The 27186-nt window shown below is 41.6% G+C and overlaps 1 protein-coding gene across 50 annotated transcripts in view; it reads left to right on the forward strand.

Moving 5' to 3' along the window:
• Map4k4 (mitogen-activated protein kinase kinase kinase kinase 4) overlaps positions 1-27186 on the forward strand; it is a 145013-nt gene that overhangs the window by 89147 nt on the left and 28680 nt on the right. For all 50 annotated transcript variants that reach the window (XM_085679557.2, XM_085679555.2, XM_085679567.2 and 47 more), the window contains exons 6-13: positions 1252-1342; positions 4294-4424; positions 5235-5289; positions 6513-6591; positions 10480-10655; positions 14908-14980; positions 16237-16447; positions 25657-25818. In XM_085679557.2, coding sequence (XP_085535683.1) covers positions 1252-1342; positions 4294-4424; positions 5235-5289; positions 6513-6591; positions 10480-10655; positions 14908-14980; positions 16237-16447; positions 25657-25818 — 978 coding nt within the window. The remainder of the gene's footprint in view (positions 1-1251; positions 1343-4293; positions 4425-5234; positions 5290-6512; positions 6592-10479; positions 10656-14907; positions 14981-16236; positions 16448-25656; positions 25819-27186) is intronic.

Here is a 27186-nt window from a genome sequence, read left to right on the forward strand (position 1 = left end):
GGTCAGAAGTAAGTTCATGCAGGTTACAAAGCAGAAGGGAACTGGAGCAGTAGAAGTAGGAATTCTGTAAAAGAAAGTGGCTTCATTTTGTTCTTTCAGTGCTTAATGTTATAGCATGCAGAGATGGAGGTGTGCTTCCTAATTAGACCACTGAAGGATCATATGTTGGGTGCTTTTCCCCCATCACAGCCTTAGGGCATACTACTATACCCTGTGTTATGAGAATAGATAAGTATCGCATAAGCTGTGTTCTGTTTAACTGGCAGATTAGTCAGTCAAATGAATTTAGAGCCCACCATGCTTCAAAAGGTAGTGATCTAGAGCTGCAGAATGATGGAAGTTAGGCTTGATAGCATAGCTGCGGTCCTAGCACTCAAAGCTAAGGCAGGAGGTTTTCAAGCTCAGAGTCAGGCTGGGTTGCATAGTAATGACTCTGCTTGCGGCCACCACCACAGCCCGTCTTTAATGTACATAAAGCAAGCCCCTTACAAGTAGTACTGAGGCATTTCAGAAAAAGTAGGTTGTTTGTATCTTAAGGAGGCACGTTCTGGGGTGTGGCTTCTCTAGCCAGGAAGAGGAAAGTCATGAGTGTGGCAGTGGTGCATAGCCGCCTTCACACCACAGTTGGGTACAGCATGTATTTTCCCACCGCCTCCTGAGAGATGTTGTTGGGCTCATTCTAGATACAAGGGCATCAAAAAGTGCTCCATGCCAGGAACATTTTCCCCTCCAGGGAAGAAAGACATTTTATCCCTATACAAGACTGGTCTGGTGGCAGAATTATTTTACATCTGGATGGAAGTAGGGTACATCAGCACTTAGGTTGTTCCTGTGTAGTGGGAAGACAGGCCTGCATTTTAAGCCCCTCTCTAATCTAGACCGGAACTAGCTCAGATAAATTCACAGGGTTACCCACTGAAAGATATAAGTTTGGCGTGGGAAAGGAGCTAGCCTGTACACAAATAGCACAAATTATAGCAGAGAAACTATAGATGGCAATCAACGCTTGTGTCATAGGCACAGCTAGAGAGTGGTGTGATCATCCTAGGGGGAACACCCAGCCCGCTGCTTACTGTGTGTGTGTGGCAAGGCTGACAGTGCCTTCCTGGGAATGTGCCATGGGTAAATTTTATGTTCTAAATGTGGATTTACACAACCTTGGCCCATGTGTGCCGCTTACTGTAAACGGGTGCTGCTGGCTGTCTGCTCACAGGGACTGAGAGCTGAACTCTGCTCTGCTTTCCATTCCAGGGCCTGGCACATCTCCACGTTCACCACGTTATTCACCGAGATATCAAGGGGCAGAATGTGCTGCTGACCGAGAATGCGGAGGTGAAACTTGGTACGTAGCTGATGTGTCTGAGGTCTGATGCACCCACCTGGTACAAGCCAGCAGCATGCCGTGCCCCTTCAACATTTAGCTAAAAGTTCATTCTATTAATGTTTGCCCCTCCCCCACTTTAAGACTAAGCGACCTGGCCTATTGCTTAGTCAGGAGCCAGCCTTCCTTGTCCCATGCTTCTGTAGACTCCTCTGTCTGGATAGAGCAACTAGCCAGAAGGTTTGAATTTTTTATTTTGATTAACTTTGAGGAAGGGGGACTGAGAGACTTCTCTTGTTGGGGTTTTATTGCTATGAAGAGACACCATGACTGACAACGCTTACAAAAGAAAACATTTAATTGGAGTTAGCTTACAATTCAGAGGTTTAGTCTGTTGTCACGTCACCGTAGTGGGAAGCATGGCAGCGTGCAGGCAGACATGGTGCTGGAAAGGTAGCTGAGATTATATTTGGATCCACAGGCAGTTTGAAGAAACAGTTATTAGGCCTGACTTGAGCTTCTGAAACCTCACAGCCAACCCCAGTGACACATGGCCACACCAACTCCAACAAGGCCAGACCTCCTAATAATGCCACTCCTATGGGCCTGTGGGGGCTGCTTTATGCAAACCACCACAAGGCCCAATCCCAGGAACTGATGACGGAGGTACACTTTCAGTCCTACGCTGGCATAAAAGTCAGACTTTCTTTCTTGCTTCAACAACACCCTTAGTGGTGTCTGGCATTGTATTCCTAGTACTTGAGAGGCTGAAACAGGAAGATTGTGAGTTTGAAACCAGCTTAAGGTATGAAGCTAGAAAGAGGGAAGGGGGCAGAGAGAGAGAGACACACACACACAGAGAAGCACATACCCCTAATGATTTCCTGTTTCACGTCACAAAATTTCACACTTCTTGCCCTGGCTTATGAATAGTGTGGGCCTGACCCCTGCTACTTTCCTGCCTGTTGTCTGACCCCCTTCACCTTTTCTACCCTATGTTCCGTGTTATAACATGGAAGCAATTTTATGAAGTTTTTATAGAATAAGGAAAATCATAATAAATAAAGTCATAAAAAGTAAATCAAGATGCTTTGAGATACAAAAGATCGGCGGAAGCATCAGCCACAGCCACCGCCATTTCCTTTCCTTTACTCTTAGACCGTGCCCAAACCCTTTGCATGTACTGCTCTCCCTTGGTAATACTTGTCTTCATGTTCAGACTTACCATTTTTCCCTGTTTTCAGGGGCTTTCTGTGGCCCTCTGACCTCCTTGGCCTCCTGCCTCCTTTCTGTAGCACTGTTGATAATTTATGATTCTGTTGAGAGTGTGTGGCATTTCTCAAAGAAAAGAAAGCTCTCTTCTTCACCAGAATACTCTGGAGTCCAGCGCCAGGGCTGTGTTAGTCCCTGCTGTCTTCGTCAGTGTTGTAGGTGTCTGACGGACGTCCTCATGGGTACTGTTTCCCAGAGGTGGCTTCTAACGATTTGCAGTGTTCCCTGTCTCTCTTAGCGACACCTGAACTTATTCTCATTTTATTTTTACTCTGTTAACATTTTAAAACAGAATCAGCATTAACTTTTCTTCTACTTTTCACATTATTTTTCCTTTGTCCACTCAACAATCTAGTCTCCCTTCTCCTCAAAAGTCTGAACCATGAAAGTTGCTTTTTAGAGTTCAGATCACTGCTCTCTTCCTTAGTGCCTGTGCTAACTGGCTCTCTGCAGATGCGCTGACATGTGGAAAGTCTGCCTAGGGCTAAGCTGGGACACTTGCTCTGCCCCTGCTCCGACTGACTTGGTTAGGTGTGCCCGTGCACTGACCTCATGGCACCGAGACTATGATACCCTTCAGTTGCTACCCAGTTATCGGTTGCTGTTGCTAGCCAGGGTTCTAGAACGCTTAATTAGTCTTTGTCCTGATTTTGTTGTCTTGTGTTGAGGAGCATTCAACAAGTAAGCCTGCAGTTTCCTGAACTTGTTCTGTACACAGAGGTGAAATGTGCAGCCCCTGCCAATTGTCCAGCATTTTGTAGACCTATTTGTGTGAGCTGCTCCTGTTCTCGACCCTCCTGCTGGCTCATGGCAGTGTGTGGGCTATGATGAAGAGGGCCAATACTGATGGGCAAACACCCAGCTTGTGGGCTTTCTGCCAGCCCTGCCTCCCGTCCTTTAACTTTTTTCTCGACCACCATCATTAAATTCGTGGGAAGTAAAAGTTACTCTGAAAAATCAACTGAAGGCCCAGTTGTTCTGGGGAATGTTTATTGTAAGTTTATATTCTCTCTCTCTCTCTCTTTCTCTGTGTGTGTGTGTGTGTGTGTGTGCATATACGAGTGTGCATATGATGTGTTAATGTGAAGGCAAATGCCACAACACACATGTGGAGGTCAGAATAACTGGAGCCTGTTCTTTCCATCCTTAGGCTCCAGGCGTGGACCTTAGGTTCCTAGGTTTGTACAGTGAGTTCCTTTAAGCTCCATACCTGCTGAGCCATCTCACAGGCCCCTTTGTGTCTTCATGTGTTAGCCTGGGGCCTGTATGCTGAATAAGCTCTGACAGTGGGGAAAGCAAGGATCTGGGAAACAACTCTTACAGACGGCTATTGCTAACCTGGAACCTTTCAGTGTGTTCTTTCCAAGAAAACCACAGTTGTGCATTGTGGAGCTAATCTAGGACGGGCTCTATGTCCATTCTCCTAAACTTGGGGCTTTCTTTAATTTGCACTTGTTTTGATGCACATATTTTTTAAGAAGTGCAAACATCATTATTGTCCCTGTAAGAAACAGGTCCTCTTTTGGTCTGGGGCCAGGCCTCTTAGGTTCTTCTGGAGTGGTACAGGCTCTTGGTGTCATGGCTCTGCCTGAACAGTTATGCAGTTGACAAAGCAGTGTTTTTGTGTTTGCTATGACACCTCAGCGTTTTTCTCTTCTTTGTTAATTGTGCTCCACTTTTCTTTGCTTTTTTTCCCTCAGTTGATTTTGGTGTGAGCGCTCAGCTGGACAGGACGGTTGGCCGGAGAAATACATTCATAGGCACACCCTACTGGATGGCTCCTGAGGTCATTGCCTGCGATGAGAACCCAGACGCTACTTATGACTACAGGGTAAGTGGCACCCACCTGTTCTCCTGGGCCATCCATGGGTCGCTAGCATTGCAGAGGACTGTTGATCTGTTGCTTCATTTGTGATCTCACTGAGATTACAAACAGCCAGCCAGGCACAGATCTCATGAGCCTGTCGATGCCCCTCCCCTAGCAGCCCTTTTATCTTGAAGAACACGTTAGAATCAGATACAGTTTCTTTTTAATATACCATCAAAATTTATAATAGCATCCTCTGAAATTTTATAGTATTTTTGTGTAACGAGTTTTATAACCTCTTAGTTATACAAATAAATTGAAGTGATTATACAGTGACCTCTAGGGACTTGAAACTATAATGCACCTTTTTTATCCAGACATAAAACCTGTGTTTAATAATCTCATTCAGGTTGACTATGTTGCTGTTTTATTTGTCAATAAACCAAAACATTTGCATTAGTGGTTATTGTACCTGTAAATGATGTTAAAACTGAGTTCATATTTCAGTTGTTACCCATGTAGCTCAGTATTTGTTTCAAATACCCAGTTAATGAGGATTAGTCTAAACCTTTGCTGCAGAGGAATTTTCTTTTGATTCAAGTATTTAGAAATATATTGCAGAGTTTATAATTTTCTATTATTAATATATAGCTAAAATTTGAAAACACCTTCCAACATTGTCAGAATAATATCATGCTGAAGTAAATGGCAAATATTTCCTGGCGCTGGGGAGGTAATGTTTCTTTGTTTCCCTGAAGGATGCATTTATTTCATTTGTATGCCTGTCCAGAAATATAAATAGGTATCTAGAACATTCTCTTTTTGTTTTTGCAGAGTGATCTTTGGTCTTGTGGCATCACAGCAATTGAGATGGCAGAAGGTGCCCCCCGTGAGTAACTTCTTCCTTTTGAGCTCACTTCTTCTGTATAACTTGATGACCTGTAAGAACCCAAGGGCCACTGGGCAGAACCAGTGGAGTGAGTGGATGAAGGGCACACCAACAAGAGTGGCTTTAGATGTAAAGTGAATTCTTGGTAACCAGTAATCCTCCTGGGCTCCAGATTTAATAAGGGCTATTTTTTCTTAATTGCATTTAAAAATATCATTTGGAACAGGTTCCTAATCTTTAAAATTTTGTTGTTTCTTATTTTGACTTTACAAATTGAGATACTGTCTTTTATTTATGGATTTTTTTTTTGTGAAGATTTGAGTTTTCTTTTCCTTTGGTTAAATCAGTAAATTGATTGATCATGAAATTGATATTTAATTAAGGTTGTAATAGAAATGTAGAGAAAATAAGGAAAGAAAACATGTGTAGCATTTTCTCCTGGTCTGCTTCAGCAAGGTATGCACAAACTGTATAATGCCTCGTACATAGTGGTTGAATAAATATTTGTTGAATGAATGAAAAACTATTGGCCGTAAAGAAAGAGTTACAATGCAGAAACCGTGTCCTTGTGCATCTGTATGATATTGAGACAGGGGACCTATTGCTGGCTCATTTGCCTTAGTTTTCTTTCACACTGGGACACTGGTGTCTGCTTGTCTAGTCCCCACTCCACATTTATAAGTTTCTCCTAGAAACGTGTCTCATCTGCTGTGACATGCTAGTGTGCATGTCTGCTGAGTTTGCATTACTTGGATTGTGTGAATACAGACAGTAATCACAAAGACTGCTTACACTCAGCTGTGCTCTTCCTGATGACTCTAGCTGTAGTAGCAGACATATTGCGTGGAGGCTCTGAAGGCCTTCACAAGCCGCTTATGTGAAACCAGACTTATGGAAACAGCCAATTTCATTACAATCATAAAGGTGATTTAAAGACTTCAGTATTTTCTCCTTTTAAATTTGAATTAGTATTTGTGTTTGATTTATGAAAACTTTCCAGTGTCTATTTGAAGTTGTGAATTGTTGGTTTTCTCCTTATATTTTGCTATTTTTAAATGATAAATTCAAGATATGGCCTAGGGTTTGTAAAAAACATCTCAGCTGCTTGACATTCATGGCAGTTGAATAGTGGGATAGAGTATTTGAAATTATTTGTGAATGAATCCCGAAGTCAAGAATGAGTAAATTCGTGCCTTACTGACACAGCCGTCTCCTTTCCCCAGCTCTCTGTGACATGCATCCCATGAGAGCACTGTTTCTCATCCCTAGAAACCCTCCTCCCAGACTGAAGTCAAAAAAATGGTAAGCTGTATATGAATTTCCCTTCCTCCAAAACCCTCACCCCCAATAATTTCACTTTGCTCTGGGATAAAATTCTGGCCATTCTAATTTCAGTAACAAGAGTCAGCACCCCCAAACAATCTAAAGTGCATTTATTTCTTTGTGCTGTTGTTCTTGATACGTAGTTTGGATTACACACTTATGATTAGTGACACCTGAAAGCTCCATAATATAGAGAAAAGGTTATGTTTTAATGTTTAAACATCTTTTAACTGTGGTATGTCGCAGAACATTTTCCTACTAAAATGGCAAAGATGTGTTAGAAGTGCTATGGTAATAAGACTGTAATATTGATGGAAGATATTTGGGCCATGGTGCATGCTTGCAGGCCCCATGACTACAACAGGAACGTTTGAACGTGGGGGTTTGAAGCATCTAGATAATATTGCAAGACGGTGTCTGAAAAGGGGGCAGTTACTATAATGATGGTTTATAGAATGGCAGGTAGGCACACCTCTTTGTTGCAGAAGAGCTGGTTAGCAGAATGACCCTTTGCCACCGGGCAGCCAGCTCCCGTTCTCCTTGCTGCTTTCTGAGTTTGTTGTTCAGAATTCTGGCATTCACGGAGGGTGGGCATGATGACCGGCTGAGCAAAGCGTTTAGAATTGCAGCTTGTGAAGACATGTGCTTTGGTCAACTTTAAATCTTTAAGGGAGGGGCAGTGTCTTTTTTGGGAGAGGAGCTGAGAGTTTTGCCTAACTCCCTGTGAATGTTGTCTGGTAGTTCCTGTCTGCACTCAAGCACCCCATGCTTTCTGGCCCGGCTGTCTCCCCACCCCTACCTCTGTGCCCTCTGTGCATGCGGCCTGTTTAGTTGTGCCTCACTACTGTGCTTTCCATTTTCCTCTTGTTTAAAATCTTACTAATTTTCCAATTAATTAATGTTACTCCCTCTCAGGTTTTGTCACTCTCTCTGAAATACACACAAGGCCTCACAGTCAGTCCATCCATCTGGATTTGGTCTTTCAGTTTCTTCTGGCTGCTGTATTCTTGGTTGCCTGTCTTCTGAGCCATGCAGACTTTCTTTCCCTCAGCTGTAGGTGCACACACCATCCCTCCTATCTACTTTCTCCTTGTTTACTCTCCTGGTGCTCAACACATTTCACTTTCTTTCCCTTGCAAGATTTTTTTCCATTCTTTACACACCCTTTAACCTTTAAATCGATGCTAAGTAAAAGAATTGCCTAATTCTGTTAAACCAGTGTTTAGAGAGAGAGCTGAAGGACCACACAGTTGCAAAGATTTTGGCCCCGATTAGTTCCTTGTATTAATTAGTGAGAGATGATGATTCTGGGCATCATTGATAGCCAATGCCAGGACAGCAAATGTGTGTAGTGGGTGCTTCCCAGGGTTCAAGCTAAGGGGCTGGAGGAACTATTTAGCTTGTGCTAAACTAAGTGGTTTGTTTTCCTTTTTTTTTTTCCTTGTGAGATTTGATTAATGAGATTCTGTTCTGGGAGGATTACAAATCAGTATTCTGTATGAAGAATACCTCGCACTGTCTCCATTATATGTAAACTTTGGTTAACCATTTGCATGTAGCATATGCTAACAGAGACAGATGAGGAGTGATACCTCATGGGTTCTTAAGCCAAACTCTGTCTAACTAAATTAGGTAAAATACTACATTGATTCATTTACGCCACTATTTTCATCTTATCCAAGTATTTGAAAGTACAGTCGGCTTCTTCCTTTGTGATTTGACTTACTTCCCAGATGTAATCTCGGTTACTTTTCTGGAGAAATGCCTATCAGAGATGGCCAGTGGCTTATCTGCCAGAAGAATTCACTTACTGATTTTAAGGAATATACCATATCTGGTTGATTCCTAAGTGTTGTCTGGTGGACATGGTGCATAAGCATTTTTTAATTTAGGGAATGAGTCCCAAAATTTAGAATCTTGGTGTAGTGAGTCAGCACTTATTTCTTTAGTCAATTCCATGAATGATCTTAGTGAGTACAAGGTTTGGTAATCTGAGTCAGCACTTATTTCTTTAGTCAATTCCATGAATGATCTTAGTGAGTACAAGGTTTGGTAATCTGTGTATGCTGTACTATACATGTTACATAGACTGTCATGTTCCTCTTTAACCTTAGACCCTTCTGTGAAGTGATCCTGACCTGTCTTTGCATTCTCTTCTGCCTTTCATAATAGCCTCAGAAAGTGACTCTTTAGTCTCTGATACTTTTGCCCTTTTGTTCATGTTCTTATTGCCTGAATACAGTCTTCTTGTTCCCAATTCAGAATAACAATATTGTACCTTTGGTTTATGCTCAAACACTGACATAGTTTTATTTTTCTGCCTTTATATACCTGCTGTTGTGTATACTTAAATTCCCTCTACTTTATTTTACATGTATGTTTCTTACTGAGTCTAACAGAGATAGATGTACATATAAATATTGGTTAAACTGAAAAAATAGCTTGAAAATACACGATATAGAAAGGAAATTTCATCGAAGTGACATAATTAGAACTGAAGTAAATTTAAAGATCAATAGCTCATTCATTCAACAAAAATTTATTAAAATACTCTTTTGGTATGGTTAATGTTGAACATGACTGACGAGTTGAAAAATAAGAACCCATCTCAATATGAACCAAAGAAACAAAACTATAGTGTACAAACTTGACTTGCAGATATCTCCGGAGGAAGTGTTCTTAACTTGGGGTGGGGTGCTGCCAGGAAAGGCTTACCCAGAGACCGTCACAGAACTGAGTATCAGAATGACTTAACTTGGGCCAATGAGATTGCTCAGTGAATGAAGGAAGTTGTCTCCTTGTAAGGTCTAGAAACCTGAGTTTGATCTTCAGATCCTGTGTAAAGGTAGAAGGAGCAAAATAAATGAATTCATGGAGTTGTTCCCAACCTCCACACATGCATGCCACATGCGTATGACACACAACTCTCTCTCTCTCTCTCTGTCTCTGTCTCTCTACTTCACATATATTTTTAAAAGATTTTATTTATTTTGTATGCAGTGTTCTGCCTGCATATATTCCTATATGCCAGAAGAGAGCATCATATCTCATTATATATGGTTGTGAACTACCATGTGGCTGCTGGGAATTGAACTCAGGACCCCTGGAAGAGCAGCCAGTGCTCTTAACCTCTGAACCATCTCTCGCCCACATACATACATACATACATACATACATACATACATACATACACACACTTTTAAATGTTCCAACCAAAGGCAGGGCTAGGTATGAGTGTTCATGCACTGGGCCAGAAATGGCAAAAGGGCAAAGCTCAGAAAGTGACTAGTGGCACACATGTCGGCGACAAGTCATTGTGCCCTCGCCCAAAGTGAAAATCTGCTATTTCTGCCTTTGTTCATCAAGCAGTGGGATCTGATGAGTCAAACCAGTGCAGGACTGGATGGAGCATCAGTGGGTTCAAAATGCCCTGCACTTGCCCATTGAGGCAGACCCTCTGCTCATGTCTCTGTTCTTGTTTTCTAGATACCAGACAACTATCTTCATCTGTGCTCCTGCATGTGCTGTCCACTCAGTCCCATCTTCCATGTGTCTGTGTCCTCCCCCCTCCCTAGTGAAGCCCTTCCTCTGTTTATTCTCTTACCTTTTCTACCCCCCTGATGTGGTGGAAACTGAGTGACATTAGCCTTAGACTCTTCCTTTAAATCTGGCTTCTTTTACAACGGTTTCTGGTATATTGTTAGTGGTATACTGCAAGTGTAAAGCCACGTTAATGCCCCTGCCCCCTTGCCCTCAGTCCTGGGCTCCGTGTGTTCTCCCAGCACGGCTCCTTCTCAGGCTTCTCACTGCTGTTTTGGAGCTGTACTTTGGTAGAAGTCTGATGATGTGTTTCACTTCCTCTTACAGGTCAAAGAAATTTTTCAGCTTTATAGAAGGCTGCCTGGTGAAGAATTACATGCAGCGGCCCTCTACAGAGCAGCTTTTGAAACACCCTTTCATAAGGGACCAGCCCAATGAAAGGCAGGTTCGAATCCAGCTGAAGGATCATATAGACCGGACCAGGAAGAAGAGGGGGGAGAAAGGTATTATGGCTCTTTTATTTTCACTTTTTTCCTAACATAGCATTGAATAAAATTTAGAAGATTATAAACTAGTGTTAAAGGCTTCACCCTAACCTTTTCAGATACAGGGATTTTGTTGTTGTTATTGATCCTCCACTGCCTTCCCTGTCGTCCCTTTCCCTTTCCCATCCTCACATTTCTCTTTCCACTTTCCTACCGCATGTTCTTCTACCTTCCTGTATGTATACGTACGCTGCAAGCGTGAAGCCACAGTAAACGGCCATAACCCCCCTCGGGGTCTCCATCTGGCTTTGTGTCATACTCACACACTGACACACATATGTAAACATTGTAAGAGAGGGCCTCCTGTAAGATGCTTGTCACTGCAACTCCTAAGACTACTGTGCTCTGTCGGTCGCTGTGACTCTGAAGTGTCATTTGCGATCGGATATTAAGGTGTCTTTCTGTTAGGATTTATTTGGCTACTCAGAATCTTCTGTTTCATATGGATTTTTGGGTTATTTTTTAAGCACAGGAAGGTTTTCTTATGTAATGTTGTCCTCAAGTGACTTAAAGTTTTCATAGTAAAGGCCTTTCACTTCCTTGGCCAGGGTTATTCCTGTATACTTTTATTTCTTCTTACAAAGTTTACTGTTGGTATATAGAAAAGCTACTGGGGTTTGTATGTTCAATTTTGTATCCTTAAGTTAATGAAAGGGGATCATCAGATCTGAGAGTTTCAAAGTGGGATCTGTAGAATCTTTTAAGTATGGAGTCATGGTGTCTGAGATTAGCAATACCTTCACCTTTTTCTTATTTTTATTCTTTTTATATCTTACTGCTTTAGTTTTGTGGGACTTGTAGTACTATATTAGTGTCTAATTATAGATTTTAGATGCTATGTTCATTTTCCCCCATCTAGTACCTCTGGACATGTTAACTATAGGTTTGTCATTTATAGTCTTTACTACTTTTGAAGTGTCTTCTTACGTTCTGTGTTCCTAATTTCTTCAGGGCCTCATCCATCCGTCCGTCCATCCATCCATCCATCCATTTATGGTGGGACTTCACTATAGCTCATGCTGCATATTTGTTTTGTCTTAGCCTTCCACGTGCTGGAATTATAGGTGTGATCCATAATGCCAGACTCTGGGATTTTTCTCATGTCAACACATGTAACTTTGTCCAATGCCTTTTCTGCGTTGAACTGTGTCCTGAAGTTTATTTATATCATGTATTGCATTTGTTGTTGTGCACAGCTCTGCATCCCTGAGATGAAAACACTTTGGTTCTGGTATATAGTCTTAATATATTCTTGAATACAGTTTGCAAGTATTTTATTGAGAATTTTTCACTCAATGTTCATTAGAAAAATTGGTTTTTAATGTTCTTTTCTTATTAATCTTTGTTCAGTTTTGCTGATAGGGTCATCTTGGTTTCATAGAATGGGTTTGGTTGTCTTCCCCTTCACTTTGATGGAATGGTATTGGTGTTAGTTCCTCCTTAAATGTTTGGTGACAACCTGTGATACATCTGTCCGTTCTGGAACTGTCTTTATGAGACCCTTTAGGCATTGCTCCAGTCTTGTGCTTGTTAATGACCTCTTTACATGCTTATATCTCACAGATTGAACTGTGGCAGATTGTAGGCATTTAGAAATCGATTTATTTCTTCTAGGTCTTCCTGTCCTTTAGAATATAAGTTTTTAAAGCATTCTGTAACAATCTTTTGGATTTCATTGGAATCTGGTAACAATTTACTTTTCATCTTTATTTATATTAATTTGGGTTTTCTCTGTTTTTGTTAGTTTAATTAGTGCTTTGTCAATCTTGTTAATCTTTTCATAGAACTAGGTCTTTTGATTGATTTTTGTATATTGTTCTCTCCATGTCTGTTTCATTCCTTTCTGTTCTCATCTTAATTTCTTAAGATTTGCTGGGTTTTGTTTTAGCATCTCGTTTTTCTAGAGCTTTGTTTGAGATCTCTGAATTTTGAATGTGGTCACTTACAACAAAAACCTTCTCTCTCAGGACTGCTGGGCGGTGCTCCGAGGGTCAGTAGACTGCTCTCTTGTTCATTTGCGTCTTTCAGGAGTTGGAGATCCAAGGTGTCTGTGGTTGTTGTGTTGCACTGTGGTCTGCTAAGGTAAAGGGATTCTTTTTCTGTCTACTTACTTTTTCTACTTATCTGTGTGCGGAGGCTTGTTTTGTGGCTTATAATGTGGTCAATTTTAGATGAGGTTTTTCTGTGTGAAAGTGGAATAATCTACAGTTATTGTTAAGTCCAGTTGACTTTTGGTGTAGTTTAGTTCTAAGTGTCTGTGCTGAGTTTTAGTTCGGAAGAACTGTCGCAGTTGAGCATTGACATCTCCCACTCTTGTTTTGTTGGGATGTATGTGGCCTTTCACATCTTTTACTATTAGTTTCAGAAAATTGGTAGCCACAGTATTTGATGAATGAATCTTTACAACTATTATATGACCTTGGTGAATTTTTTCCTTCTTGTAGTACTTCTTTCTCTTTATTCTTCTGACTTTAGTTTGGAAGCTACTGTATCAGATACAGCAATTGCTCTGCTTGCTTGTTCACTGGCTTGCTCAGTTTATTTCTAGCTCCTGTCTCAATCTTTGGACGTCTTTACTAGCTAAGTGTATTTCTTGGAGACAACAGACAGCTACCTTGTCCTTTTAATTCAGCCAGTTCATTTCTATCTTTTTATTGGTAAGTTGATGCTGTTCTTACTTTTAGCCGTTGTTGACGGGATCGCTAGTTCCTATGATTTTCCTAGTTGCTATTCTGGTTAGTTGGATCATTAGTTTTTCTTTGCTCCTCCCCTCTTAGGATTGGGGGTTTTCTGGTTTGCTCTGTTGCCCATGACTGATTATTTTTCCCCAGGCACCTGGCTCTGGCTTGTTCTTTAGCTTCTTTCATGAAATGTGATCTTTCCAGTATTCTTGTGAATGAAACCTTCTTTTCTGTACATATTTTTCCTTTAAGAAGTTTCTGCCATGCTGAAAAGCATTCAATTGCCATGAATTGTTTTAATTTGTGTTTGTCTTGAAATATTGTTTTCCCCCCTGTATCAATTCTTAAAGATAACTTTGCTGGGCACATCAGTCTTAGTTGTCAGTTAATTATTTCAAGGTGTGAAATATATTGTTCTATACTTCCTTGGATTCTCAGGCTACAGATGAAGGATCTGATGCTATTTTGAGATTTCTGCTTTTTTTTTTTTTGGTAAGTTGGCTTTTCCCCTTACAGCTTGTGGTATTGCTTCTTTGCTTTGCATCTTTGAAACCATGACTGTGATGTGAGGAGTGAGTCTTCTCTGGCCATGTCTATTTGGGGTTCTGAATAGCTCTTGTGTGTGGATACCCACTTGTTTTTCTGTTTGAGATATTTTCTGCTGTAATTTTGCTAGTAAGTTACTTGTGATTTTTAATTTTATTTCAGCACTTTCTAAATCCCCATGTTTGAGGCCAGACCCTCAAATAAAAATGGCAATCCTTTGCCAGCAGCTATGGACTACCTGTAGCTCCTTAGGAAGCGGGGGAGCCTGGAGAGTGCCTCCCCCATCTATGCCAGCATTTTGGCTGGGATGATCTTGTGCTTGTCTTGTCTAGCCACAGCTGCTGTGAATTCAGGAGTGCCATAGCCGCATCATTTCCGCCAACAGCATCCTATTGTGCTCCATCCTCAGACTCTTGCCATTCCCTCTGCCGCCCCTTCAGGGTGTTTCTTGAGAATGTTTCATTCTGTTGCTACTGCAAAGCCTATTCCTATGTTTCTTTTCATTTAGCAAAGCTTTCTCTCTTGCCATCTTGCTAGAAGCTAAAATGTAAAAATAATTAAATTTGGTTATGATTTTTGGTTGCTTTGGTTAAATTCAGTAGGTAATTTTTGTGCCTATCTACTTATCTACCATTTATCTCTATCATGTATATATGTATCATCTATTTATATTTAGTTTGTTATAATATATTTCTTTGTGAATATGTTGGTGCTGTTGCACTATTTTTCTTGTGAGTACTCTCTCACAGAAAAATCCCACAGATAAGAATTTATCAGTGCTGAAAACCCAGCACTTCTGTAGGGAGTGTGGCCAGCTCAGGGAATTTACTGCCATTGATATGGGAAGTCGGCATCTGTTCTGTGCAAGTTCTCCCAACCACTATGTTCACAGAGAGCATCTTGTGTTGGTCACCATGCCTCTGGAGATGCTGGCCTCCTCAGGTGCCTGTCAGGATGTGTCAACGCTCCTGCTTGTCTTTTAGATGAAACCGAGTATGAGTACAGCGGGAGTGAGGAGGAAGAGGAGGAAGTGCCTGAACAGGAAGGAGAGCCAAGGTAAGGACCCTGAGAGATGAAGCTCCATTGAAGCTGGCATTCCACAGGAACATGGAGCACTGGCTCGCTTCCTGTCCGCCATCCTCACCTCATGACAGATGTCTGTGAGCAGCTCCCCACTCCAAACTGTTACGTAGTGTTTTGTTTTTAACCCAGTTTTATGTTTGGGGCTGAGGAAATACTGCTGCTGACATTTGGTGCTCCAGGAGGCACAGTGGTACAAGTCCTCTGCCAGCCAGAACAGTCAGACCTGCACACAAAGAAACATCCTGCTCACAGGCAGCTGTTGAAACCTTTCCCGAAGCTTCATTTCTTCCTGCTGCGACTGCGGTTACCAGCATTTGGCTTCCTCTCTTAGGGAGTGTTCTACATTTTGGTTTATCTCTGACTTCCCAAAGTGTAGTGAAATTAAGCAGGAGGCTGAGTGAGGGATTTACTTTTTTATATTTTTACTTTAGTAATGATAGCATTCCAGCTGATCTTACCTATGATTGAGAATGGACAAAACGAAGACAGATAGAAGTGTTGAGAATGTGTTGGAAATAAGAGTTTGAAGAGGGGCATGAAATTTTACTAAGAAGTCCTACGATAACTTAAACAATCTGAGTCCATTTCAAACTAAAATTTGCAGAAAATTAGAATTGATTTCATGACCACTATAGTTGTTTTTGGAGAATAAAATGGCATATGTAAGATACACACTGGCAGATGTAGTTAAAGGAATTGAAGCATGTTTGTATTCTTGCTGTTCTGGGTGATATAGGATTGGGGAGACAGAACAGTACTAACTCAGCGTCCTGTGCAAGGCTCGCTTGGGACCTGCTGCTGTCCCCATCCTAAAAAGCAGTGGTAGGGAATGCAGAGCAGGCTTGATGCTGGCCAGATGAAAATGAAGGAATGCTGAGCACCAATGAATGCCATTTCTTTGTGATGATGGAAAATAAGAGGGCCAAAGAGAGACCATTGAAGTGAAAGAAAGTGAGCTCAGTCTTCCAGTGTGTTGTTGAGTTGATGGGGGAGTCCCATGTATAAGTGCCTACTAAGCATCTAGAACTGATTTTTCAGACATTGGTAATGATAAAGGATGACACAAGCCTTCTGAGCTGTAAGCATAGCTGTCCCGGACTTGTTGATTGAACACCTGGGCTAAGTTCTCATTAAGTGAGCTGAGCGTAGAAGAGGAAGGGCACCGTGCTCTTGGTGCCCTCAGAGCCAAGGTGATGCATGAAGCCCTGACAGCCCTCTTCACTCTGCAGTTCCATTGTCAATGTGCCTGGAGAGTCGACTCTGCGCCGTGATTTCCTGAGACTGCAGCAGGAGAACAAGGAGCGTTCTGAGGCTCTGCGGAGACAGCAGCTTCTCCAGGAGCAGCAGCTCCGGGAGCAGGAGGAGTATAAGAGGCAGCTGTTGGCGGAGAGGCAGAAACGGATTGAACAGCAGAAGGAACAGAGGAGGCGGCTGGAAGAGGTAGGAGACATCTGTGTTGGTCTTTTCCTTTTCTATACTCATATCTGTTGGTTACCAGACACCCCTCCAGCTTGCTGAGGTGATGTGGTACTGAGACAATAGGTGCAGGCCCTCTTGTAGCCATTCAGACCTTCTGAAGGGAAGCCTGTGCTTTGGACTGGCAGGGTTCACATTCCTTGACCTTAGAAATGTATTCCTTGTAAAACATGCTGAAGGCCTGCCTAACGCTTAGGTTACATGTGTATTGTGAGGTGTAGATCTCCATTGTCCTGAAGATGGCACTAGACCAGCTTTCTGTAGTGTTTCCATTGTATTTAAGTTGACTTGCTTAGACTTGACCTGATTTCTTTTCCATTCTTGGCTTTTGGATCTCAATTTTGTATTTTTCTGACACTTAAGACTTTTTATATATAAGAAAACGATTGTTCTCAAAATTCCTTAACTTTGGGGTGGATTTAAGAGTAAAAAATTCAGGCCAAGAAGATGGTTCCATGGATGTAGATGCATGCCACCAAGCCTGACAACTGGAGTTTGGTCCCTAGGTCCTAGGTAGTATATTAGAGAGAATGAACTCTAGCAGGTTGTCTTCTGACCTCCACACGTGTGCTGTGACATGTGCATTGCATGCACCACACACACACATACAACAAATGTATTTTTTTTTAAAGGAGTAAGAAATTCAGAAAACAGAATAATTTTGTTCTGTGGCAGGCAAGTGCAGTTTGCACCATGTTTATTTACGCCGTTAATAGTCTCAGTATTGGTAATGTAGTTATTTAAAGGTTGTTTTTATTTTTAATTCACAGAAATGTAGTTTCCCCGTAATTCTCTTGAGAATCAAGAGTGTTTTGATTTTCTTTTTTTGACTGCCTTTTATTTACCATGCCACAGCCCCTAATTTCTCACAATCATTTGTTTTCATTTGATTTGAATATATTTTTCCACCTCTGTAATTTTTTCCTAGTAGAAGAATCATCAGAAATAAGCCCTGTAATGGCATTTCCAGTGGGGTTTACTTTAAATAGCTAAACATCTGTTGCCCAGGTCGTGTAGCAGAGTATGCTGGCAGAGTGTCTTTAAATAACTAACCATGCTGTTGCCTAGGTCATGCAGCAGAGTGTGCTGGCACGGTGTCTCTTATTGTCCTATGGATTTGTTCCCTGCTTGGAAACTAGTGTGTGCCTCACAAAGGGAGATATGTAAATACTCAGAACTTTTATAGTGAAAAAATTAGTGTTTGTAGGACTTTTGAAAGCTTACTTGCAAATCTCTTTAAAGGATATTTAAGGCTTTTCTCACTGTTTTGTGAACAGACTGGAAAACTGGGATGAGTTTGGAGGCTTACTGCAGGTACTGGGATGAGCTCTGACCCTGTCTAGTTCCACTGCCCAGGCAGGTGGTAAGAGTTGCCCTGTGGGGCTATTATGAACTGGATTGTCTAGAGTTTGTAACACAGGCGGTGACAGTGGCTTTCAGGTTGTAGGAGTGAGATTGGCATCTAGCCTCTCTGTGAGTAGGCAGTGACTATTATACAGTGAAGACAGCTGAAGTTCATCGATGTGTTTGGCCATTTTGTTTCACTCAGTACATTGATGCCTAGTGGGTTAGAGATATTTTTATCAGTCTGCCAGTTCATGATCGAGTGTAAATTCATACTCAGGGTCACCGCGGATCCCACTTTTCCTAAACATAGGGGAGGGGCTGGAGAGATGCTCGGTGGCTGAGAGCACACTTGTTGCTCTTGTATGTAGAGAAACCCAGATCTGGTTCACAGTACCCATGTGTGGGTTACAACCATTCATAACTCCATGGCCACCAAGCACACACATGCTACACATAAATACATGTAGGCTAAATACTCATTTGCTAAAAGTGAAGAAAAAAATTTAAAAAAATAGAGGAAAGGTGGTGTTAGGGAAATTGGAGGGGTGAGAATGAGGGGATAGAGTTGATCAAAACAAACAATAAAAAAGAAACCTTAAAAATAGAGCTAGGCACTGGAACGGCAAGTGTTCTCACAACTGGAATCTGCTTGTTGGGATTCTGGGAGGTCTAGCTTCTTTTCCTTAATGGGAGGCAGTTCTAAGCATTGTTTGAACCTTAGGTTCCAGAAAGGTAATTTGGAAATCTTTGAGACTGAGTAATTTGTAACCCTTTCAATAAAAGGCTAGGTTAGCCCCCCTCCCTTTAAATGGAAATAAAAATTCCTTAAAAAAAAATTCCCGTTATGAACAATGTAGGTGGAGATACGCAGCCCCATTCATGAGATGAGTGAATGTTGGGCCACTAGGATGGCTCAGAGCTTCAGTCCCTAGGACCCACATGATAAAAGGAGAAAACAGACTCTTTCAGGTTGTCCTCTGACCTCCATGTGTGCCCTGTGGTAGCGTGCTGTTCACATGTGCATACTCAATAAACATAATTTAAAAGTTCCCAAAGCCTAAATAATTTCCTTTCAGTAGGCCAGCCAGAGATGCTTTAAAATAAGGAGTAAGGGACCATGGTACAAAGCCCCCCTTTTTGCCCCTGCCTTAAAACTAGTCTTGCTGCAGCTAGGTGTGTCCTCTTTCTTCCTATCAGAGGCCCATATATTTCAGAAGTACTTGTGTGCCACTCGCTTAGCTAGGAGATACCAGCTGCTCTTCTCCTGTTTGCTGGTGTGCTGTACATAAGCGTGCAGATGCAGCCTTCGCCTCGGAGGGAGTGGTCATGGCTAGGAACAGTCCGGGTTACCCCAATACCCTAATACACATTACCTTTACAGTACATACCTAATCACATATTACCATTACATTACAGCTTTATGAAGTTGTTGTGATTGAGCAAAGACAAACAAGTCAAGATGCTTCTGTCAGGAAGTCTTCCTTGCTTTGCTAAGGAGAGCCTATTACACACCCCAGGCCCTGCTCTCTGATGACCTCCTAACCTTTGTTGGAAGCAAGGAGTGTTAGTGCACTCCAAAGGATTTACCTAGTAATCATGGCTATTAGGTCAGACACAGTGGGCAGTGAATGGTTATTAAAGATGCTAAACACAGCCAAGAAACTCGCCTCCCAGTAGTTCTGGTCAGCCAGCAGCCTTTCAGAATCTCCAACACAGGAGCTTGTTCTTACATCTCAGCTCACGTAGGTATCTGGGAATTGGTTTTCTAGTTTTGTAGCTTTCTGCTTTTTCTGTCACATTCTCTTAGTCCCAGGAAGAAGGGGAGTGCATGCTGAGTCCACACAGGTCAGTCTTTCCATAAGCTCTTGGCTCCCTTCCCTGCTGCCGTCCCCTCTCTGTCTGTGAACACTGCAGCAGGGTACCTACTCTTCCCTATTCTGTCCTTTCTGTGGGTGTTTAAAAAAATGGTTTCTACTCCATTAGCGCTTAGCCCTGGAGTCTCAGCTGCGACTCTGTGACTGGGGATTGCTTTCCTCAGCAGGGTGGACATGGAGTGTGTGCTCTGTAGATCCTCTCCCCAGGAGGACACACGGATTATTCAGTTTAGAGGGGCAGGTAGAAGTGAGTACATTAAAAGTAAAGGGAAGTGAGAGAAAAGAAAATTTCTTTGTGAAGTGGGGTTAACATTAGGCAGACATAGTTTCTCAGTAAGAGTTAATAAGCCATCCTGTGTCTGTTGTGTTTTTTGGCTCTGAGATCATAGAAGGGAAAATTTGAACTCCTTTGCCTCAGAGAATTTTCAGAGGCTTTCCACACATTTCCTCACTTGCCTTCACATACAAAAGGCCATTGTTGTACAAATCATCAGCATCTGACTACAGGGTCGGCCTTGGCCTGGCGCTGCCTTTTTCACAGCTCCAGCTTTAAAGATCTGCTTTATTCCCGGCCTGGCAACCCAGGGCCCTGAAGCTAAGGCCTGGCCTAGTCTGGTCAGTCAGTCAGCAGTGGCTATCTTGTTCATAAGAACCTCTTGTAAGTTCTTGAATGTTCTTTTGACATGCAGTCTTGTGCTTTTATTTTTAGTTAAATTTGGTGAAGAATTTAATTCAGCAAACATTGGTATCTTATGGGGAGAATTTTCTTTTGAGAAATTCCAGTCATTTTTTTTTCTCTTTTAAAAGGTGATCAGAACTGTAACATAAGCAAACACACTGTATGCAGTAGCATGTTCTCAAGCCTCTTGAATGGAGGTAACTAGAACATTACTAACACTAGTAAATTCAGGTCATGTTTGAATGGGCTTTAGAGCTGTATCAGTATGGCAGACTTAGGGAAGATTTTAACAGCTCAAAAAGTATGCATTTATTCTAACACACTTAAGAATACTTCAGTAATAAGAAAATCTGTGATTTGAGAGACCTTGAGAATCATTCTTATAGCATCATGCAATCTTTCACTTTGATTTTTGTTAAATTAATACAAGAAAACCAGAGAAGGTTAAGCTAGTATATTTGTAGGTATTAACAGGAGATTCATTTCATTTAGGCTATTTTCTTTCATGAAAACAGCCTTTCATATTAATCATCTGTTAAGAGACATTTAGGGGGCTGGAGAAATGGCTTAGAGGTTAAGAGCACTGGCTGCTCTTCCAAAGGTCCTGAGTTCAATTCTTGCCAACCTCATGGGGCTCACAACCATCTATAATGAGATCTGGTACCCTCTTCTGGCCTGCAGGCAGAATACTGTATACATAATAAATAAATAAACCTTAAAAAAAAGAGTAACAAATAAACCTTTAAAAAAAAGAGCTATTTAATAAGATACATTTGAAAAGTCAGTTGTTTGGTTTCTGCTGTTACAGTCTTTCTAAATGTGAAGAGCTTTGGTTGCTCACAACTGTCCTGTTGATTCTTGGTCAGACTCTCAGATTCTGGGTCTTGGGAGGGTGGTGGGGAGGGTGTGTAGTGTAGCAGTGCCTCTGTCCTGTGGTGTCCACCTCTGCCCTGCCTTGAATGTGCATGCAGTGCACTCTCCCCTCTCGGAGTCTAAATGCTCCTCCGCTGCTGTCTGCAGCATGTGTCTGGCGCTGCTTTCCCTATGAATGCGCATTGCCCTTTCTTTTCCCAGCTACTGCCAAGACCACTCATTGCTCCACTTACCTAAGGGGTTGAACATTGGTGATTCTTTCTGGACCTGTCTTCTTTTTCTCCTCCCTAAATTAGAGCAGTTTAATACTCTTGTTTCAGTTTATACTTGTGACTATTCAAGTCTATTATGGAGGGCAAGTAAGAAAGAAATTGTCTTGTTCTTTGTCTTGGCCATTCATTCATTCCTCCCCTTGCTTAATGGGATAGTCTCAGGAATCTTTGCATGTGCCTCATTGTTTAAATTCATCTTCATATGTCCACGATACTTGCTAATACAGGTTTATCAAGTGGATAAATCAGTCATTTCTAGTCCTGTGTGTATCTCTGAAAAGTGACTGTTGATACTGTACTCATTTGAAAATGGATCCTTAGATGTGAGTCTTAGTATCTGAGTCTTGGATACTTTTTTATTATTATTTTATTAGTATTCTTTTATTGGTTTTATTGAGCTATACATTTTTCCACTCCTCTTCCTTCCTCCCCTATTCCCTTCTACCGTCTCCCTGTCCCCTACACTCCCAATTTTCTCAGGAGATCTTGCACTTTGGACCACTCAGAGACTTTATGTCATGAGAAACAGAGGCTGTGGTTTGAAAATATGATACCCTACCCACATATACCAGTTATTCCTCAAGCTTGTCTGTACTATATGCAAAGATTACCTTAGGATTTGATTGGGTTTCATCTCTGAATAGATAGTTCAGTCTTCCATCACTCTGAGTGTGAGATGCTGAGTACAATCACAACAGTTTTCTCCAGGATGCCATGTGCTTGTCACGAGTCGGATTTAAAAAAAAAATCACAACACACAGGCTGACAGGGGAGCTCAGTAGTAGCTGAGCATTGCCTGGCATGCTTGAGGCCTTGGAGTCAGTCCCCAGCATCTCTCTCTCTCTCTCTCTCTCTCTCTCTCTCTCTCTCACACACACACACACACACACACACACACAGTCACCATATATTCCTCTCAGGAAGGTAATGTGTACATGGAGGGGACTAAATATAACCATGCTTTCAAAGGACTTAAATTGCTAAAACGTTTCATTTAACACTAAGAAGAAAATGCCTTTTGAAAACTTTCAGTCAATAATTGAGGTTTTTCTCTTAAGATTTATTATTTTATTCTAAGTGTATGGGGTTTTACCTATACCTACCTGTGCACACAGTCCCACAGTGGCCAGAAGACAGCATTAGATCCTTTAGTGGTCTGGAAGTCCTGGCCCCTGACCACCACCCAGGCTAACTCAGAGAATGCTTCTCAGGAGCGAGGATTGAAAGATTTCTATAATAGCTTGCACAGTGTCTGAGGGTAATTTTCTTTTATTCTTCTTTAGATCTAATTCTCTTGTTCTAATTGTCTATAATTCTTTAGCTTCTAATTCTTTAGTTCCAATTCTGTAATTTTAAATCTTTGGTTTCAATTCTCTGTAGTTTTCTGTTCAATCTAGCGTAAAAACACTTTTTACAGGAGGCTTGAAGTTATGATAAAAAGTTTTACAGGAGTTAATCTCGTTGGTAAGAAGCACATTCCTTTGGGTGAGTGACAAGGGCAGAACCCTTGACCCTGGACACACAAAGTTCAAGGTCTCTGGAGTGACTGTGAGCAGAGGGCAGGCCCAGTGCCCAGGGAGATGAGCTGTGAGACACAGTTTCATCAGTTACTTTTGGCAAGTGAAGAATTGACAGGGTTTTTTAGACTTTGTGTTAGTAACCTTGGTTAGGCACCCACGCCTCTGACCTTGTGTACAGCTGTGAAGTTTTAAACTCATGCTCCATTCACAAAAACCTTCAGTCTGGTTTCTCATACTCCATTCACAAAAACCTTCAGTCTGGTGTGAACTTGCTCTGAGGCAGAAACGAGCTGATTGTGTGCAGTTGTCTTAGACTGAGGAGACATTTGTTATTTTCTTGTTAGTCAGAATAAAGGGAGCAAAGCGGCTTTCTAAGTGCCTCACAGTCCTCGTGGGACAATAGATCTAGTTATGAAGCATATTCTAGTATATTTCTGCATATATCAAAATCATACAGCTTAATGAGAAGTCATTTTCCTGGCCATCCAGAGATATATGTGTGTTCAGTAGATGGAATATTTTCAGGAGATAAATACACAAGCAGTGGGAAAACACCCAAAACTGTTCTTAGGGAAGAAATGAAGTGACTCATGAGAGAAATTACAGAAGAGACAAACAGTTATCTATAACCAGTGACCCCATGGCCTTACCAAGTGGGGCTCCCTATCAGAGTCACTCATCTGATAATAGGTCAGCCTATTGGACACTAGTTATCACCTACTGTATACTCCCATGGCCTCCAACAAGATCCCCAGGAATTGGAGTTACAGATAGTTGTGAGCTACCCTGTGGGTGCTGGGAACTGAACCTGAGTCCTTTGGAAGAGGAACCAGTGCTCGTAAGTTCTGAACCAGCTCTCAAGCCCCTGAGGTTGGTTTTTGTTTGTTTGCTTGCTTGCTTGCTTGTTTTTAATGTAGTAAGAATTCCTGAAGTATTTAAAAACTCTTAGAAAATAGGAAAAGAAGAAAAGACAAATTTATGGGTAATAGAACAAAAGAAAACCATTTGATTCAGGAGCCCCACATCACCTTTAACAGACATTCTAAGACATTGGTGTGATAGGAAGAACATACAGAAAATAGTTAAACATAATTTCTAGCTCTGAAAAACACATTTCTGTCTGGCATATTCTGCCATCCCAGAACTCAGAAAGAGGCAGGAGAATTGAAAATTCAAAACCATCCTGGGCTACACAGTAAACCAAAAATCAAAAACCAACAGATACAAGTTTCTGAAATGAAAAACTTATTGCATATTCAGAAGACAGTTGAAAACCAAAAGAAAGAAAAGCCCATGTGAAGGCCCATGTCATCTTTGAGTCCCTGTATTGAAGACAGAAAGGGGATCCTAAAAGCTGCAGAGCAGGGCAGTTTGTGGACCTCGGTTGGACAGACCGCACAGTCTCAGTGGGACATCACCCCGCTGTCCAGGCCCAGCACACACAGGACATGCCTTAGACGCTGCTGGAGTGTGGGGAAGATTCAGATGGGGTACTAAACTCTAACAAATCCTTGTGTTGTGTACCCACTGTAACTTTGTGATATAGTATTTTTATTTAATCTTGTTGTTAGCCATAGTATCACAGAATTTGTGAACTGTATCAGTTTTCTCTGATACAGTGATATATTCTGTAGAGGTATTGTCCAGTGGAGAAGCCACTAGTGGACTCGTTTCTTTATGTGTGCAAGCTACAATTTAGCGGTAGTGTGTAGTAGCCATGTATTAGACAGCGTTGGTTGAACGTTAGCATTTTTCATATTCATAGAAAGAACTAATAAACTTTAGACTCCACAGCATGTTAGTGCTTACTGACAGGTGCTGTGTCATTTTGCAAGAACAGTTAGGGAAGTAGCTGTGTTGTTGGACACTGTGCATGTCTGGAGCAGGCTGAGTTTCCTGAGTTGGTTTGACACTCTATCTGTCGGGGTGCTAGGTAGAGTGTACTTATAGAATGAGCCTCATAGACAGAATGGCTTTTCCAGTAGAGGCGTTTTGGCCAGTGACGTTAGACAGGCCATTTTATTTTTCTGAGCCTGTTTTCTGTGTAGTAGGACTGAGGTACAATAGGAATGAGATCCTGACTTCCTAGGGCTGTAAAGAAAATTATATTAGGTGCAGCAAGTGATTTTTAAATGGTAAGTGTTTACAGAGCCAGGAACATAGAAGCTCACAGGTATTCATTGGTAACTTTGAGATATTCCCAGCAGTAGTAGTGATACTTGTTTTGTTTGCCAATGCCCATTTCTTTTTGTTCTTTTTTCTCATGCATACTTCTAATTTTTAAGATACTTTTTTGTTTTTTCTTCTTTGTCCTTTTTTTCTACCCTCTAATCATTTATTTCTTTCTGTTCTGATTTAAGAGTCCTAGATAGTAATGCCATGAATAACAGTGAGTGGTGGGGTTCAGTAGGCAGTGAACATGACTGTAGTGGAACACAAACCCTGTCAGAGCTCAAAGGAACACTACACCCGTGAGCAGTAGTTATGGGGCACTGCATGGTACCTGGCCAGAAGAGGCTGCAGGGTCCAGGGGGTTTCTCACTGTCAGCAGATCTCCGAGAACCACAGCCAGCAGATCCCTGGTAACTTCACAGTTCTTCTTCTGCAGCAACAAAGAAGAGAGCGTGAAGCCAGGAGGCAGCAGGAGCGAGAGCAGCGAAGGCGAGAACAAGAAGAAAAGAGGCGTCTAGAGGAACTGGAGAGGAGGCGCAAAGAAGAAGAGGAGAGGAGAAGGGCTGAGGAGGAGAAGAGGAGAGTGGAGCGGGAGCAGGTTAGTTTATCAAATCGTAGTATTTGCTATCCTGTTGAGCTGGGGACTGGTAGCCAAATGTACTCTCCTGTGTGCGTGCACATATTACACTCAGAAGTTTAAGTGTCTAAACACATTGGAAACACTAACGACTTGACTCCTTACCTTCAAAAAGAAAAAAAATTGATACAGTGTAGAGACCCTTTGAGACTACCCAGAGTCTTGACAAGTGTGACACGTGACAGATTTCTGAATATATGTTCACAGTCTCGGCTTACATACTGTGAACTCCAGGTGTCTGGGTGGTGTTAACTTTTTAGACAAGGAAATTAAAAACCAACTGTAAGGGAATTTGTAATAAATGTTTGAAATATCTAGTGACTGAGTATATATATATATATGTATTAGTAGTATTAAAAATTTTTTTGATATTTAACAGAAACAGTTTTTTGTAATGCTTTTAATTTTGGTATTGCTTTCTATAGTTTATTTGTAAATTTCTTAAACCATATGTAAACAAAAAATAACTTTTCTTAGTTTCTTTGGCTTTCTCGTCTTCATTGATCATTCTTTGTTTTGTACTTTGAATAAAGAAGTCAGTGAATGGGAACCATTTGAATAGTGCTTGGATTTCAGATTTAAAGTACTTTCAGACCATGATTTTAACTTCCAAATGGGATGATCCAGCTGCTGTCCTTCGTTCTCCTCCTGGACCTTGAGTGTCTGAGCTTGGGTCTGCATATACACCACTGAGTGTTTGAACCTCCGTGGTACAGCCTACGTGTTACTGTCTTCTTCTTGAAGCTTAACAGCATTGCTTGTTTGTTTGTGGTGGCAGTCATTAGTATTTTATCATGTTTATCCCCGAGGGCTACAAATTTGTGAAGATGTCACTTGTCAAGAAGTCACGGGGTGTTGCTGTGTTGATTGTGAGAGGCCTGAGGGTGGTGCTTCTGCTTTACTGCTGTGGTGGAAGTTGCAGTTGTTCAGATTTTGTGAATAGGGGCTGGTGAGCTTGCCCAGCAGGGGAGAGCACTGGCTGCTCCTCTAGAAGACCCGGATTCAGTTCTCAGCACCCACATGATCCCTTACAACCCCGTCACTCCAGTTCCAGGGATCCAATGGCCTCTTCCTGGCCTTCCCCAGGAATGCATACACATGGTCAACAAATATTCATGTAGGCAGAACACTCATAAATACAAAATATAAGTAAATCTTAACCTTTACAATATTTGTGACTAGCAAGTACACTGCACTTTAAGGATTTCTTAAAATTGGTTCTGTTTTACTCTGCTCTTCCTTTTTGATTGCTAAATAATAGTTCTCTGTTAAACTTGCTGTAGTACACATTGCATTCCCATGCAAGTGTGTGTTTCATATTCTCTGATC

The sequence above is a fragment of the Myodes glareolus genome, chromosome 18 (assembly GCF_982192425.1).
Source record: "Myodes glareolus chromosome 18, mMyoGla1.1, whole genome shotgun sequence".
NCBI classification, from domain to species: domain Eukaryota; kingdom Metazoa; phylum Chordata; class Mammalia; order Rodentia; family Cricetidae; genus Myodes; species Myodes glareolus.